Genomic DNA, 14,055 nt, shown 5'->3' with positions numbered 1-14,055 from the left:
CATACATAAGTCACTTTTCAAGAACAAAAGCGACAGCTGTCAAGGACTTTGTGGTTTTGCCCCACAATGCTCTAAGAGTACATGAAACTGCTTAGCAGGCACGAGGCAGGTGGAGCCTGAACCAGAATCCTTTCTTAGAAAACACAGCTACAGTAACCAGGAGTTACTTCCTGCCACACCCTAGACCTGACAGCTTTTATACCATGTAGCTCAGACTCTTCCTCATGAGCTCCCTACAGACTAAAAGGAGATGAGCTGTTCTGAAAAAAACCCCAAATTTATTCTGATTTTAAATTAGATCTTTGTTTCACCTGAGAGCCCTCACTATCAACACAGACCTGGCAACAGCCACACATTCAGGTTATGTTGGAATTTGGAAAAAGATGGAAAATAGTATATTTGAACGACATCCTGAAGTAAAAAAGCAAAGTGCCTGGAAGAATAATAGAATGAAAATGTGGAATAGTGATAAAAAAAAAATGTGACAGTGCTGAAACTTGAATGAAAAAACTAATTCCAAATTCACATTTTGGAACTCATCATGTTTGTAAGGTGAAGTCTGACCTTAGGGAAATACCAGCATACAAACAGTACCAATTCTGAGCTGCCTGTTCTCAAAGATGCAGCAGAGGACCAGACCTGTCAGCAGATTTGTACACTACAGCTCTGGTCCATGGCCTGACAACTGTAACCACGCCCTGGTCTATCTCTTTTTTGCCAGCGTTTTACCTCTTGCAAGAAGGTTTCTATTAGTCAATTAATAAAGTAATTCTATTTGACAACTTCCCAGAAGAAGGGGCAGGCAGTGAGATCTCACTGCAAGATTTGTGTCTAGTTTATTAAGGAGTTCAACAAAGAAGGCATCAGCAACTGTACCAGACCCAAGGGGACAGGAACCCAGGTCCTGCACAGCCTCCCAAAATCCAGAGGACCCAAAGCCCCCTGTGCAGTTTGATCCTCAAGCAGTGGAGCAACATCAGCCTGGAAAGACAAAGCCTAAAGGTCCATCTGTGCAGGGAGGGCCCTCAGCTGAGCAGCCAGGTAGGATCCATTTCTAACCCCCTGAATGGTTTGAGCTGAGGGACAAGCTTTGCAGCTTTAACTTACAGCTCTGGGAAAGCACTTCTTCTTAGTACAGTTAAACTTCAGTGAACCTCTGCCAAGTACCAAAATCCTTTTCCCGTTGTCTGAAGGGGCAGCAAACCCTTCCAGTGCAGTGGGTGCTCACCTGGATGGGGCTCAGCACAACCTGAGGGGCAGAGAGGGGTCACAGGGCCCTGAGGGCTCAGTAAGGGCTCACTCCTGGTGCAGGAGAGGGGCACAGAGTGCAGGAAGGCAAGACAGCTTAACAAGAAAGACCAGGCTTTTTTGGGAAAGCTAAATTAATTCTCATTAAGTATTTATTAGCACTTCTAGAACTTTCTCCAGAATGCTTCTCAGGCATAGCCTAAAATGCTGCTACAAAACAGAGAAAGACCTTGTATTTTAATTCCAAAGAAATAATTCCAAATTGAAATACTGCTGTGAAGCTGATGGCACCTGAGCTGTGCACAATTGTCAGGTAGGTGCAAAGGCTGGGCAGGTAAAGCTGCAGAAAAGTGAATCAGAATTTGTTATTTCACTGCTTGGAACTTCTCAGCAAAACAAAAGCCACCAAAAAAGCCTTTTTTTATTTGAATACCCACCTCAATATTTTATACACCTCATGTTTGAAGTATAGCTCAAAACTGGTGCCTTTCTACTGTCTCAAGCAATTCTGGGACAAACAGAAAAAGCAGGTTCTCAATGAAGAACTAATAATTTCATTAAAAAGTGAAATAGTTACAGTTTACAGTTACCTGAGGATGAGCACTGCAGGCACATGGTAGAGGGAATGCTTTCAGCTAAGGGAAAGAAAAGAACTCAGGGGGTGTGTGTGAGAGAGAGATGAAGTTCCAAGTCCCCCCTGCCACACCCACCCACATTTGCTAAATCTCAGCACCCCCATCCCCCAGCAAAGGCTGAGCTGTGCCTTACTGTTTATCCTGGGCCATTCCAGCTGTCCTGGAGGTGCATCCCAGCCAGCTCAGAGGCATCAGGCCCTGTGCCACCCGTGCCAGACCTGCCTGAGAACAGAGGAAGGGGTTCATTAATGACACAGCACACCTGTGGCTGGACAGAATTTCCTGCCATGTCCAATATGCTCTTCTTGTACCACCTGACAGTGCTGAGAGCTTCAGGTGTTTGACCAACCCCTCCCTTACCTGGAACAAAACCAGTGCCAAAGTCACCTCAGTGCTCAGAGTCAGGCTCCAACATTCCTCCTCCTCCTCCCATGCCACTGACACTGCCCAGCATCTGTCACCTAACAGCTGGGAGCTCTCAGGAGAGCTCCCCAAAGCCCACATGGCACAGTACTTGAAAGGAAGAAAGTTTAGTTACCTCAGGGAAACCTTTCAGTCAATAAAATAACAACTGGAACTGCTGGTTTTAAAAAAGAAATAAAATCCACATTTGAACAGGCTACAGGTAGAAAGCAGTCAACACACAAATTCCAACCAGTCACAACAGTAAAGGACAGTTTTTCTTTTTTCTTTTTTTTTTCTTTGAGGGGCAGGGGCATGGAAAAATACAGCACACTAATGAAACAAAATGCAAAAAATACAAAAAAATAGAAAATAGAAAAAATGTATTTACAAGTGATACATTACTGTGATCAGAAAGCACAAAGACAATTGCTGCTATAATACATGCACTGGTCAAGAAGGAACTACTAAAAACCTGCAAGGGAGCTGTTTGTAAAAAAAATATCAAAAAAAGGAGAAAAAAAAAAAAAAGAAAAAAGACACCCCCACCTCCTCCCCCCTCAGACACACAGGGCTGGGTTTGAACTTGTTTCTTCCCTAGTTTGCTACATTGATCAAATCAAATATCCCCTAAAGTCCATGGTACAACCAGTACAAATACTACACTTGGTTTTAAACTGCAGGTTCAGTTGTAGGAGGGGGGAAAACAGCAGCTCATTGTAGATCCATATACATAAAGCCAGAGTAACTGCGCTACATGCTAAAAATTACAGCAAGCCCCTGTCTGCTACACAGCATGATCTTAGCAGGTTTTCCTTTTTATTTATTCATATATATATCTATATGTGTGTATATATATATGTATAAAAATCGTGCCCTTTTTCACTGCAATATGACATCTGGGTGGAAATGTAACTTGTTACAACAAATTTTATATGTATACTGCAAGAAGTCACTCAATGTCTGTGGATTTAATAAGTAACCTCACACCACAGGAAATATTTAATAAATCAAAAAAACCCAATATTGTGACAGAAGACCTTCTGTCTCAGTTCTTTTCAAAACCGAAGTCCCGCAGGAAACTGGTCCCAATGTCCACGAGGGGTTCTCTGAAGAAGCCTCAGTTTGCTGAACTGTTTTTAGTGTTCACAAGTTTTTGAACGACTTCAAGCCGTTTTTAGTTTCAAGTCTGTCTCTTCCTCTCTCACAAAGGTAATAGTCTGGTACTAATCCATCCGAGTGAGGAAAAGAGGAAAGTGGCTGCAGTTGCACAAAGGGTCCCCAATTCCACATCTGCAGGGAGATACGGAGTCACACGGAGCTCTGGGATTTCAGCGTTTGTTTCTTTCCCTCCTTTAATCAAAGTCCTTTCATACGTGTCCCATCGCTGGTACCTTCCCAAGTACCAGCCAGTCCAGCTTAGGAGACAACAAAGCCACGATTAAAGTGAAAAAGGACCAAGGCAGAAGTTCAGGTCACTTCCTGTCCGTTCCATCATACTTCCAGGAAACGGGAGCTGCTGGACTTGGAGTGGAAAGGCTCAGACCACATGCGGCGTAGATCGCCCTAGGCAGGGAAACAGCACACACAGTGCCCTCAGAAACACTCAACTCTGCTCAGAATTCACTTTTTAAAATGCACACAGAATTGCAAACACATCTTAGAGCAAATCTATTCTTCACCTGTTTTACAGATTACAATAAAGACAGTAAAAAGAAATCCTTTCCCTGTCAGGCCAGAATGTCTTACTTTTAGAGCATATATACCCAAAATAGGTTTCTGATGGGAAGGAAATAATTACTTAGGTTGAAAATCCTGCCCTTTCCTATATTCTGCTCTGCACAGTGCTAGATGTGTGCTTCAACAACAGCCCTGGAACAGGAAAGGTAAATTTTACAATTTCTGTTCAGAACAGGTGACTGCGACAAGGCAGGCAAGGTTCTGCCTCTCCAATCGCTGTTCACACTTTGTGCATGTGGTATTTCATGACCAACAGGACAAGGACAAATTCACATATTCAATTAAGAGAAAATTTAGTATTTCAGGATTTATTTAGATTAGAACTACTTGTACTTTATGTGCATGAATGATCTTCTTTTTCAGGAACTCATCTCTCAGTTGCTCAGTCCTCTGACATGAAGACTGACCTGCCACAGCAGTGGTGACTGTGCTGGGCCAGGGCTGCCAGGGACACACATCCTCCCCCGAGAGCTGCTGCCCAGTGCAAGGACACTGCCCCTGCTGCCAGCTGGCCCAGAGCTGCCCACGTGTCCTCCCCTCTTACCTTTAAATAGGCCATGGTGAGGAGTGGCAATAAAGTGAATGGTACCAAATAGAGCAGGGCGGGCTGGGCTGCCCGGTGGATACGAGAAGCTACTGTTGCAGTTAATAAACCTGTAAGAGAAGAAAGCCACTATAAATATCTTCTTGTTGCAGGTGGATGTTCTCAACATTTCACCCACTGAGGCTTCCTTCACCCCCATTCTGAGACAGGTGAGGAAAAGTTACTTCTCTGTGCTTTGCTTTCCCTGAATGCAGTTGAAACAAACAAAACAGTGAAAAATTATTCTATTTTAGTATTAGGCTGTGTCTGGTTTTGAATCTCAGACTAAGTCAAGAATTATTCAGACAAAATACAACAACAGGTGAAAGGGGAAGCTGATTGTGTTTCACTGAAATGCTGCTCTTGAGACTGCTGGTCTGTGGCCCCCAGCCTGAGCAGGCAGGGCTCAGAGGAAGGGCTGTACACATCAGGAATGAATTTCCTGGACACTTGCCAGAAGGGAATGCAGGGGAAAAAAATCAAGGTGTGGGGGAAGGAAGGCTGTTGGTAGGAAATTATCTTTCCTTTTCAGCCTCAGAAGGGCCGTGGGAGGTCAGGATATGCACGTGCATGCCCTGACTGGAGGGAAAAGCCTATTTTATATAAGGCAGGAAAGAGCTGGCTACAGCAAATTACAAGCAGCATTCCAGTTGTACCTATTGATGATTTTCTCCATGTACTACTATGTCAGGATCAGAATACAAAAATATGGGAATTGCCTAGGTGAACTGCTTAAATTTGCTGTGTACTATGTACAGCATAATTAATCTGGAAACTTCCTTATTTTTCCCATCACTCAGGTATTAGCTACGACACTTTTTATGCCAATGAAGCTAAGTGCAAGTGCTAACAAAAGCACACTGATATTCTCTTTCATCCTCTAAATAAAATAAAACAACTACAAAAAAAACCCCTTGAAGATTATAGAAGGCTTTTCTCCCTAGACCATGCCAATAAACGCAAAGAGAGGAGGATTAAAAAGAACATAACCAAGCATCCTCTCAAAGCCTCTTTACACTTGCTTTCATCATCTTTTAAACCTACTACAATAATCCCACATCTGCTCACTGAGGCAGCTCTTAATATTGAACTAATTACTCACCTACAAAATAGCCAATAAGTGTGCAGTGAAAGTAAGAGACCTTCTGCATCCGCCCCGAGATGTTCCCTGGTCCTGGGGCGCTGCAGGAATCGCTGTTGGCTTGTTTCTTGTAGTTATCGTAACGCAGCACGAAGCACAGCAGGAGCCCTGGCATCACAATATCTCCAATCCCCAGCATGGAGAAGTGGCTGCCTGTGGAACTAAAGAGGAACTGGAATTGGGTTCATGGCCAAACAAGAGGTGACAAGCTCTGGACTCCTCCACTGTGGTTTTGAGCTTCATTTGGCACAGCCCCGCTTTCTACCGGCAGACTTGCACATTGCTGGCTATCAGTGATTCCTTCACCACCTCAATTGGTTTTATAGAATAATAACAAAATTATCAATAATAAATATATAATAAAACATTAATATTATTAATAATGTTATTGCAACATTATTTTAATAATAATAAGAAGAATAAATTATAAAATTGTTATTAATAAATATAAAATAAAAATAAATCTGTATCCAGAGATGACATTGCTCCAAACCAGTTTCCTTCTCCCAGTAGTGTTTAAGCTGCTTTTGCCCTTAAATCACTCAGTGAAACAGATCCATTGGCCCAGTATTTCAGTCCTCTCCCTCCTCAGCGCTGATGGGAGGGACCAGCTGGCCCTTTGATCTGACTGTTCATTACCACTGAAGTGCATCTCCATCCCTCTGCATGCAGATCTAAAACAAGGCAGTACACCCACTTGGGACATTCAGACAAAACAGAAAACTAGTCTTGCCAGATCCCCAGAAAAGAGCCTTGTGAAAAAGATGAAAAACTAAAGTCAACCATTATCTTAAATTCAAGATGTTTTTCATGAAAAATTGTTCACTTTGTCAACTTTGTGATTTCATATCACAAAGCTGACAAAGTGAACAATTTTGGTTTTATCGCTGCAGACAATCAACTTCTAATCTCTGTAATTTCAGCATGCCAACATCTAAAGAAACAAGGATGGAGTAATACCCCAACAAAACTCACTGCCTGCCTGCTGCTGCACTGAGCTGCTGCCCCAGCAGGCCCTGGGCATGTCTGCTTGCAGATGTGAGCCACCAGGGAACCCCTGGAGCAGGGACTCGTGGAATGATCTCCCTTCTGCACTGTGCTTGCCTGGTAAGCCACCCTTGCTTAGATCAGTTTCCAACCCCTTCCCAATCATCTGCAATTCCACAGCAATTCAGACTGTTCTGATGTTATATTAAACCTCATCTCTTTTGTTTTTAAGTGTGAGGTCACACTAGCAATCATCAGAACTCTCCCAAATGTCCAGAAGTGCATCCTGCTCTGAACAGGGCACCTTTACCCCAGACAGGGTCCATGAATCAGCAAAGTGTCCAGTCCTCACTGCTCACCATATTCCTCTTCAGCATGAAGAGGGAATGACACAACAGGAATTTTCCATCAGAATTAGTACTGCTAAGTGTGTGGAGGGAAAACATTTCTCATGTAGTACAGCAGCAGAAGCTTTTACCTTGGGAATACAAGTTTGCCAGGCAGTGACAGACGGGGAACATCCCTGCCCACGTTTGGTCCCAGGTGAAGTTTCCGGGATAACACATCCAGGGGGTTGTCAGCTGGTTGTGTGGCCACTTTCACCATAACATTGCTGTTAAAGATGTAGGCAGAAAAAAAGACCTACAGAGCGAGGTAATCAGAAGTTACAAACTGCAATTGCACGGCAACTCAAGCTGAATGTATTTTTGCTTTGCTACTCAAGAAAAGAAAGGCTATTTTCCTTATGATGATAAAAGGTAAAATGGATTTCAAAAATTCAGACAGAGCTTTTTACACTATTAGTCCTCAAAAGTAACTGGAATATACTTTTTGATATCAAAATACTGATTAATATCCTGAGATCCTTTGGCAAAGAATCTGTCTGGACAACAAGCAGATAGTGTGGGATGACAAATGCAGATAACAGCATCATGAAAATGGAAGGAATCTGCAGAACAGAGAAGAGGTGAGCATGGTGCTCACTCATAAATGGAATGAGGCAGCCCTTGTCTCCAGCAGGCTTTTATGCTACAGCCCATCCCACTGGAGTCTCTGGCTGTCAGTGCTTGCCCTGATCAGTGCTTGGCGTTATGCAAAGGTAAAACAAACCCTTCTTGCTATCACAGAACACATCCTGACAGGTTTCCTGCAGAAGTGCACTAAGATTTTTATGCCAACCTGTCTGGCTGTAAGTAATTTGGCATTCTTGTTCTGCAGATTGCACTGCTAATCAGAGGTCAGCACGTGTCCCCTGTGCCAGTGTGGGCACAGCTCTGTGTGTGTGGGAAGTGCTTGTTCTCATCCTCAGCCAGCTGTCAAAATCTGAGGTCCAAATTCTGGGGTTTTTTTTAATAATATGCAGAAGTCAAAATATTCTAATCTTATTTATGCTTTATTTCAAATAATGAGCAAGGAAATAATTCTGTATTCTGTTGTACAACTCAGCATCTCAGAATGGAGTGGTGGAGCCAATCTTGTGTCTTTGCCAAACTTCCTCAACTTCAAACGAGTAGAATTCATGTAAAGCAGGCCCAAGGCCAATTACAAATCCAAAGCATAAAAACAATTTTAGCAAAACCAAACACTTACCCAAAAGACATCATAAATTAATAACCCAGAGAGCAGCAAGCAGGAAACCTTCAGGCTAGGCAGCCGGACAAAGGCAATCATTGCAACACACAGGCCCATGGCCAGAGCTGCAAAATGCAAAACATCAATAGTTCATTAAAAACAGCAGAACAAACAGAAAAACACCAATCCCAAAGCAGTATCTTCCCCCCAGGATCCCAAAGAAGCCTCTGTTTGCCCCTGTGCAGCTCTGCATGCACTAGATGACTGTCTGCCATTTCCAGACAGTGACATTCTTCTCACCAGGGTCAAACAAACTCAAATACATTCAGTAGCCAACTGCACACACGTCCCCTTGGAAGCAGAGATCCCTCCCCAGGCACAACCCCCTGTTCCACTCAACTTCCACCACCCAGCACAAAGAAATGTTCCCATGTCCTCTGTCCTAGAGACTCCATCTGCCCTGTACAACCCTGACTACCCACTTTAAAACAGAGGCAACCAAACAACTTTGAATTCTCTGTGCCCCAAACACAAACCTCTACTTTTCCTCTATTGGTTTTTTAAAGAAATGCATAAAATAAACAAGAGCCTTGATTCTTAATTCAGAAAGGGCACGGTTACATGACTTGTTAAAACTTGGTCTGACAAAAACCCACTCAAAGCAAACTTCTGCTTGGGCAAGACTGTGCAAGACTGCCTGAATACCATGAAACACCATCATTGAGATATCTAGGATTTCCCAATAACCAAAATGTGTGTGAAAGCTTAGGGGAAAAAATATGGGTAAGTTTTTTCCTAATCCCTCCTAAGGGTGAGTTTTCAGCCAGATCAACAAGCCAAACAACAAGATACAGCTCAGATTTTTACTCTGTACCAAGGGGAATTTTGTCAGGGTAGGAAGGTAAGATTTCAAACAAAAACCCAGTTCTCACATTTGTGTCATTGCCTGCTTCTTTGAGCCCAGCCTCATCTACCAAGGATACTCAACTGACAAGTGAATGTATTTCTGCTGGTTACAAGTAAATCCCCAAAGAAATACTTACAATAAAACAAATGCTAAAAAATCTTAAAAAGCAAATCAGCTTTCATCTATGATATCAGTCTATTTGTGAGGAATAATGGAGCCCTGCTGGGATCAGATTACAGTCAATCACACAGACATTTGTCAACAACATGTCTTTGTCTAACATGACATGGAATTTTTAAGAAGTTACAATCCCATTTTTGCCAACTGGAACTGCAGGGGAAGCCAATTCATTATGCACATGCCCACCAGTGTGACAGCTGGACTCAGCCAAAATGGACAAATTAACTTCTGCATTCTCAGGCTGTGATTGTGGGGCTGTGGAGCCACCAAGCACTTTGTTTCACCTGGAAGTTGGGGAGATCCTCCATCCACTCACTGGGGACACACATCCATACATTCATGGGATAAACCTGCCCTGGGCTCCTGCCAGCCTGGCTGCCTGCAGTGCCCAGGGGCTGCACCCCAGCAATCCTGCCAAGCCCACCCTATCTCCTGAGAACTGGCAACCTCAGCACAACCCCAAGAGTCACAGCAGCAAGTTCTGACAAAGCAGTGGGGTCACTGATATAAAATGTACTCTGAGTCACGCTGCACAACTGTAACTAGCTACAAAATGTGAGCAAATTACTGAGGTGTAAAAAATTTGACACAGCAAGGCAGCAGGGAAAAGAATTGCATTCAGTAATTCAGTATAGCCCTGAGTTACAGACTGCCTCAGCAGAAGAGCAAATACAAGGGAACAGACTGTTTTACATCAAAGAGGTTTCTCTAAAGTCAGTGTTAATAATAGCTCAAGCAAGCCTGTATTTAGGAGAGGATTTCCAGGTTATAATTAATGAGAACTGGAAATACTGTAACCAGTATGAGTTTTATCTGTTGTTCACACACTGCATTTCTCTCCCACTGAAATGAACACAGCCACATGCACAAGGCATCAAACTAAGCAAATACTGGGTAGAAAAGAAGATGGAAAAAATCCTTCAGCTGACAGTGAAACACACATGCTAATAATTACACAGTTCTGTAAACGCTTTAAGAAACACTGGTAAATTTAAAAAACAAGCAGGAATGCCCAAGAGCAAGTACAAGTAATATGGGCCAAAGTGCAGGCAATGGACTCCTCTAAATGGAAGGCAGCTTCCCTATCCAAGCTCATGCATAGTGTTGACAAATTATATAAGGCAGATCTTCACTGAAATATACTTCAAATCATTAAAAAATAGCCAAAAGATGAGATAAAGACAGGAAAAGAGGTAGAGCAGCCACACAACCAGCAACTCTGATTTGGAAGTGCTGGGCAATGGGTTAACAAGGCTGAATAAGAAAGCACTGGAGGAGTTAACTATCAATTAACAGAACAAATTAACTCCAGAGTCCCTGCAAACACATACCTTATGGAACAGGGATATTCTGAGGATTAAGAATATTCTTGCATATGTGATTAGACTCTCTGGCAGCTTTCCAGCTCTCCTGCATCCAGAGCAGGTGAAAGCTCCAAGATGCTGCTGGTGCAGAGTCTGGTTTACAAAGCACTGTGTAAGCTGGGGAGGCTTTAAGTTCCCCCTCAGGCCACCAGGTGAAGCTCTGATCTGATGGAAGTGCATTCTAAGAGAAGGGAGTAAGAACACAGCCCAATTGGTGCGGCAGCTCCTGGGGAATCTGTGACCATGGCATTCACTCTGTAGCTACAGATACTCCACACATCTACAGCATTCCTGTTGTACATCTCCAGCTCTGTCCACTATTTAGGAAAGCTTTCATTTTAACCAGGCTTTACCAGGGAACAGTGACCATCCTTGGTGATTCTGTCATCCAACAATCTGCTCTGAGAAATGAGCATTTCAATACCTATAAAGGTCATCATCAACATGCCAGAACAACCCCCCGGAGCCAGCAGAGGCTCACTCTGCCCTGGAACACGTCCCTGCCTTTAGAACCACAGCCAAGGGCTGTGAGGGCAGGGACAGGGTAGGATTTGGGTACTGAAGGCTGCTCCAGCAAGAACCACCACACCTCCATTTCGTAAGGACTGGCAATTACCAAGAAGTATTTCCCGTGTTCTCCTCAGCTCTGGAGCTGCAGAGCTCCTTCACAGCGACAGAACCAACGCACAGCCCCGAGCGAACAGCCAGGGTTCACCGGGAGCACCCGCCCCGTTCCTGCAGCTCCTCCCGCAGCCCCGCCCGGGCCACGAGCGGCGCGTTCACAGCCCCCGGTTCATTTTCTGCCGACGGCCGAACGGGGAACAGGGGATGCACGGGCCGGGCACAGGCAGAGCTGCAGCGCTGCCGCAGGGACAGGAGCAGGAGCGCTCGGCCCGGACACGCGAGTGAGGGCGGCTGTCCCGGCCCTGCTGCCCCGGCACGGCTGCCCCGGCCCGTTCCTGCCCCGGCACGGCTGCCCCGGCCCGTTCCTGCCCCGGCCCGTTCCTGCCCCGGCCCTGCTGCCCCGGCACGGCTGCCCCGGCCCCTTCCTGCCCCGGCCCTGCTGCCCCGGCCCGGCTGCCCCGGCCCGTTCCTGCCCCGGCCCGTTCCTGCCCCGGCCCGTTCCTGCCCCGGCACGGCTGCCCCGGCCCGTTCCTGCCCCGGCCCGTTCCTGCCCCGGCCCTGCTGCCCCGGCACGGCTGCCCCGGCCCGTTCCTGCCCCGGCCCGTTCCTGCCCCGGCGCTGCCCTCCGGGCTCGAGTCCCCGGCATCTCCAGGGCTCAGTCCCACAGAAGGCAGAGATGATGGGATCCCACATACAGCAGCACAGGATGAGTCTAATGCTCCAGTCTGTTTCCCTGACAAAGGCCAATAAAAGCTATTCCCTGTTTGGTGTCACTGGCAAACACTGATTTAATTGGATTGGAACAAATGACAGGAGGATCACCTATATAGTTCAAGTTCCCTTAATAAACTACATAAAGTAATTCAAAGTGAGACAGCGCAACGCAATTCAGTAAATCATAAAAAGCCTCCAAGAGAAGTCAGACACCACTCTGCACAGCAGCTCAGAGCTCTGTAGATGAATTACTGCAAGGTCCACCATGTCAGACTGAAGCACTCACAAAAAAACCTATTTTTAACTAAATGCTTCTGTTGATACCTCGGTGTAGACAACTCTTCAGATTCTGCCAAAATCCACACTTGACATTCCTTTTAGCTTTGCAGCTACTGCAGATCAAGTGTCACCCCTAATTTCATGGTGAGCTACTCTGCTTATCACAAATAGACTTTGTCTGCATTTTTTCATTTACCATCTGGTATTTTAAAAGGTATTTCCCTTCCATACAACAGGTGGGACTTTTAAAGCAGTTCAAACCATGAATGAAGCACAGTGCCCACATATAAAAGAAAGAATGATGGTGCCACAGAGGTTTCAGTGCTAAGGACGTGCTGCTGCTGCTACCTCATTTAAGAGGAGCTGGAAGCTGATGGGATGAATGTTTTCTATTGTAAAAAACTATTTCAAGGGCAGGTAATGTTGTTGCAGCAATTTTTCCTGAAGCAAGCACACCATGTCCTAAGCCCATTTAGCTGCCTGACACTGCTGAGAAGCAGAGGTCCTGCTCCTGGCTACTCCTTCAAGCCTTTGCTATTACACCCACTCCATCCCCTCAGATCCCATCATGCTGCCACTTCACCTTCTGCCAAATTTAGCACATACCTGACTACAAAATAATTCAATTCATCTCACTGCAGCAGCAAAAAAATAGGCTGGTAAAACCCAAGTATGCTGCCATTCTAGTGAGCTGGATCAGTTTACCATGTGATTAACTAAGTGCCAGAGACAGCACAAGAGATCTGGAAGGCAGGAGGGAAGGATGAAGGCTCCTTTTTGGAACAGTAAGCTGTGAATTCAGGTCAATCACCATGAAAAAACCCAATAAATCACACCCTCAAGCCAGCTGGCTGACTGCCAGTTTCGCCCATCTCACCACACAAGGCCAGCACTGCAGAGATCAAAGCCAGCCAGCCACTGAGAGCTGCCTCACAACAAATTATTTCAGCATCAGAACCAATAAACAACAAGATGCACACCAAAAATTAACCAGATTTTTAGAGTCAAGCTATGAATCACAACCAACCACTGTCTCCACACATCCTTAACTCAATCTTGCCACTCACCCTACACCACACAGGTGCAGAATATCTTTCATGAGTGTTCTGGCACTTCCCTGGAAGCTTTTACAAACCAGAAAAACAGGTGTTCCAAGCACTCCCCTGGCATGTTCCTGGCAGTGCCTCGTCAGGGAGTCTGCCACACAGCTTGGCAGCCAAGCCATTAATATTAGCAAATCTCACCCATCATCACCAGGCAAATGATGTGTCAGAAGAGGCACAAACCAGCAGTAAAACCCCTTAATTCACATACTCACCATCCATAAGGAGCCAGTGGCCAGTTAGGACCCAGATAAGGACAAGCATCACAGACAGAGAAAACGAGAGCAACTCAGCAGCAGTGAAACGGCCACAGCAGCCAAAGGAAATCCTAGAACAACACACAAACATCAGCTGGAGGATTTTATGTTTCCATTTAAAGAACAGAAAATGGACACTGCTGGAACATGGCTCAACTGCTGATGAAAGATGCCAAGAACAACTGAAGGGAAGTTCCTTTGCCACAAATAGGTACCAAAACAGCAACAAAATCAAAGCTTTCCCCACATTCAAATAGTATGTGTAAAGCACGAACTGCAGAGATGGAAAAAGTCTTGTAAATCTTGGCACCTCTCTTGA

At 45.0% G+C, this 14,055-nt stretch overlaps 1 protein-coding gene across 2 annotated transcripts in view; it reads right to left on the bottom strand.

Annotated features, from left to right (window-relative positions):
• Positions 1–2,550: 2,550 nt before the first annotated feature.
• Positions 2,551–14,055, bottom strand: part of SPPL3 (signal peptide peptidase like 3) — a 57,699-nt gene continuing 46,194 nt past the window's right edge. For both annotated transcript variants that reach the window (XM_063173299.1, XM_063173300.1), the window contains exons 6-11: positions 13,695–13,807; positions 8,327–8,433; positions 7,215–7,378; positions 5,711–5,910; positions 4,570–4,679; positions 2,551–3,851 (exon numbers count right to left, since the gene is read on the bottom strand). In XM_063173299.1, coding sequence (XP_063029369.1) covers positions 3,780–3,851; positions 4,570–4,679; positions 5,711–5,910; positions 7,215–7,378; positions 8,327–8,433; positions 13,695–13,807 — 766 coding nt within the window. In that variant the 3' untranslated portion in view covers positions 2,551–3,779. The remainder of the gene's footprint in view (positions 3,852–4,569; positions 4,680–5,710; positions 5,911–7,214; positions 7,379–8,326; positions 8,434–13,694; positions 13,808–14,055) is intronic.

This window comes from Melospiza melodia, chromosome 20 (assembly GCF_035770615.1).
Source record: "Melospiza melodia melodia isolate bMelMel2 chromosome 20, bMelMel2.pri, whole genome shotgun sequence".
NCBI classification, from domain to species: domain Eukaryota; kingdom Metazoa; phylum Chordata; class Aves; order Passeriformes; family Passerellidae; genus Melospiza; species Melospiza melodia.
The sequence above is the reverse complement of the archived record's forward strand: the minus strand, read 5'-3'. Positions and strand labels throughout refer to the sequence as shown.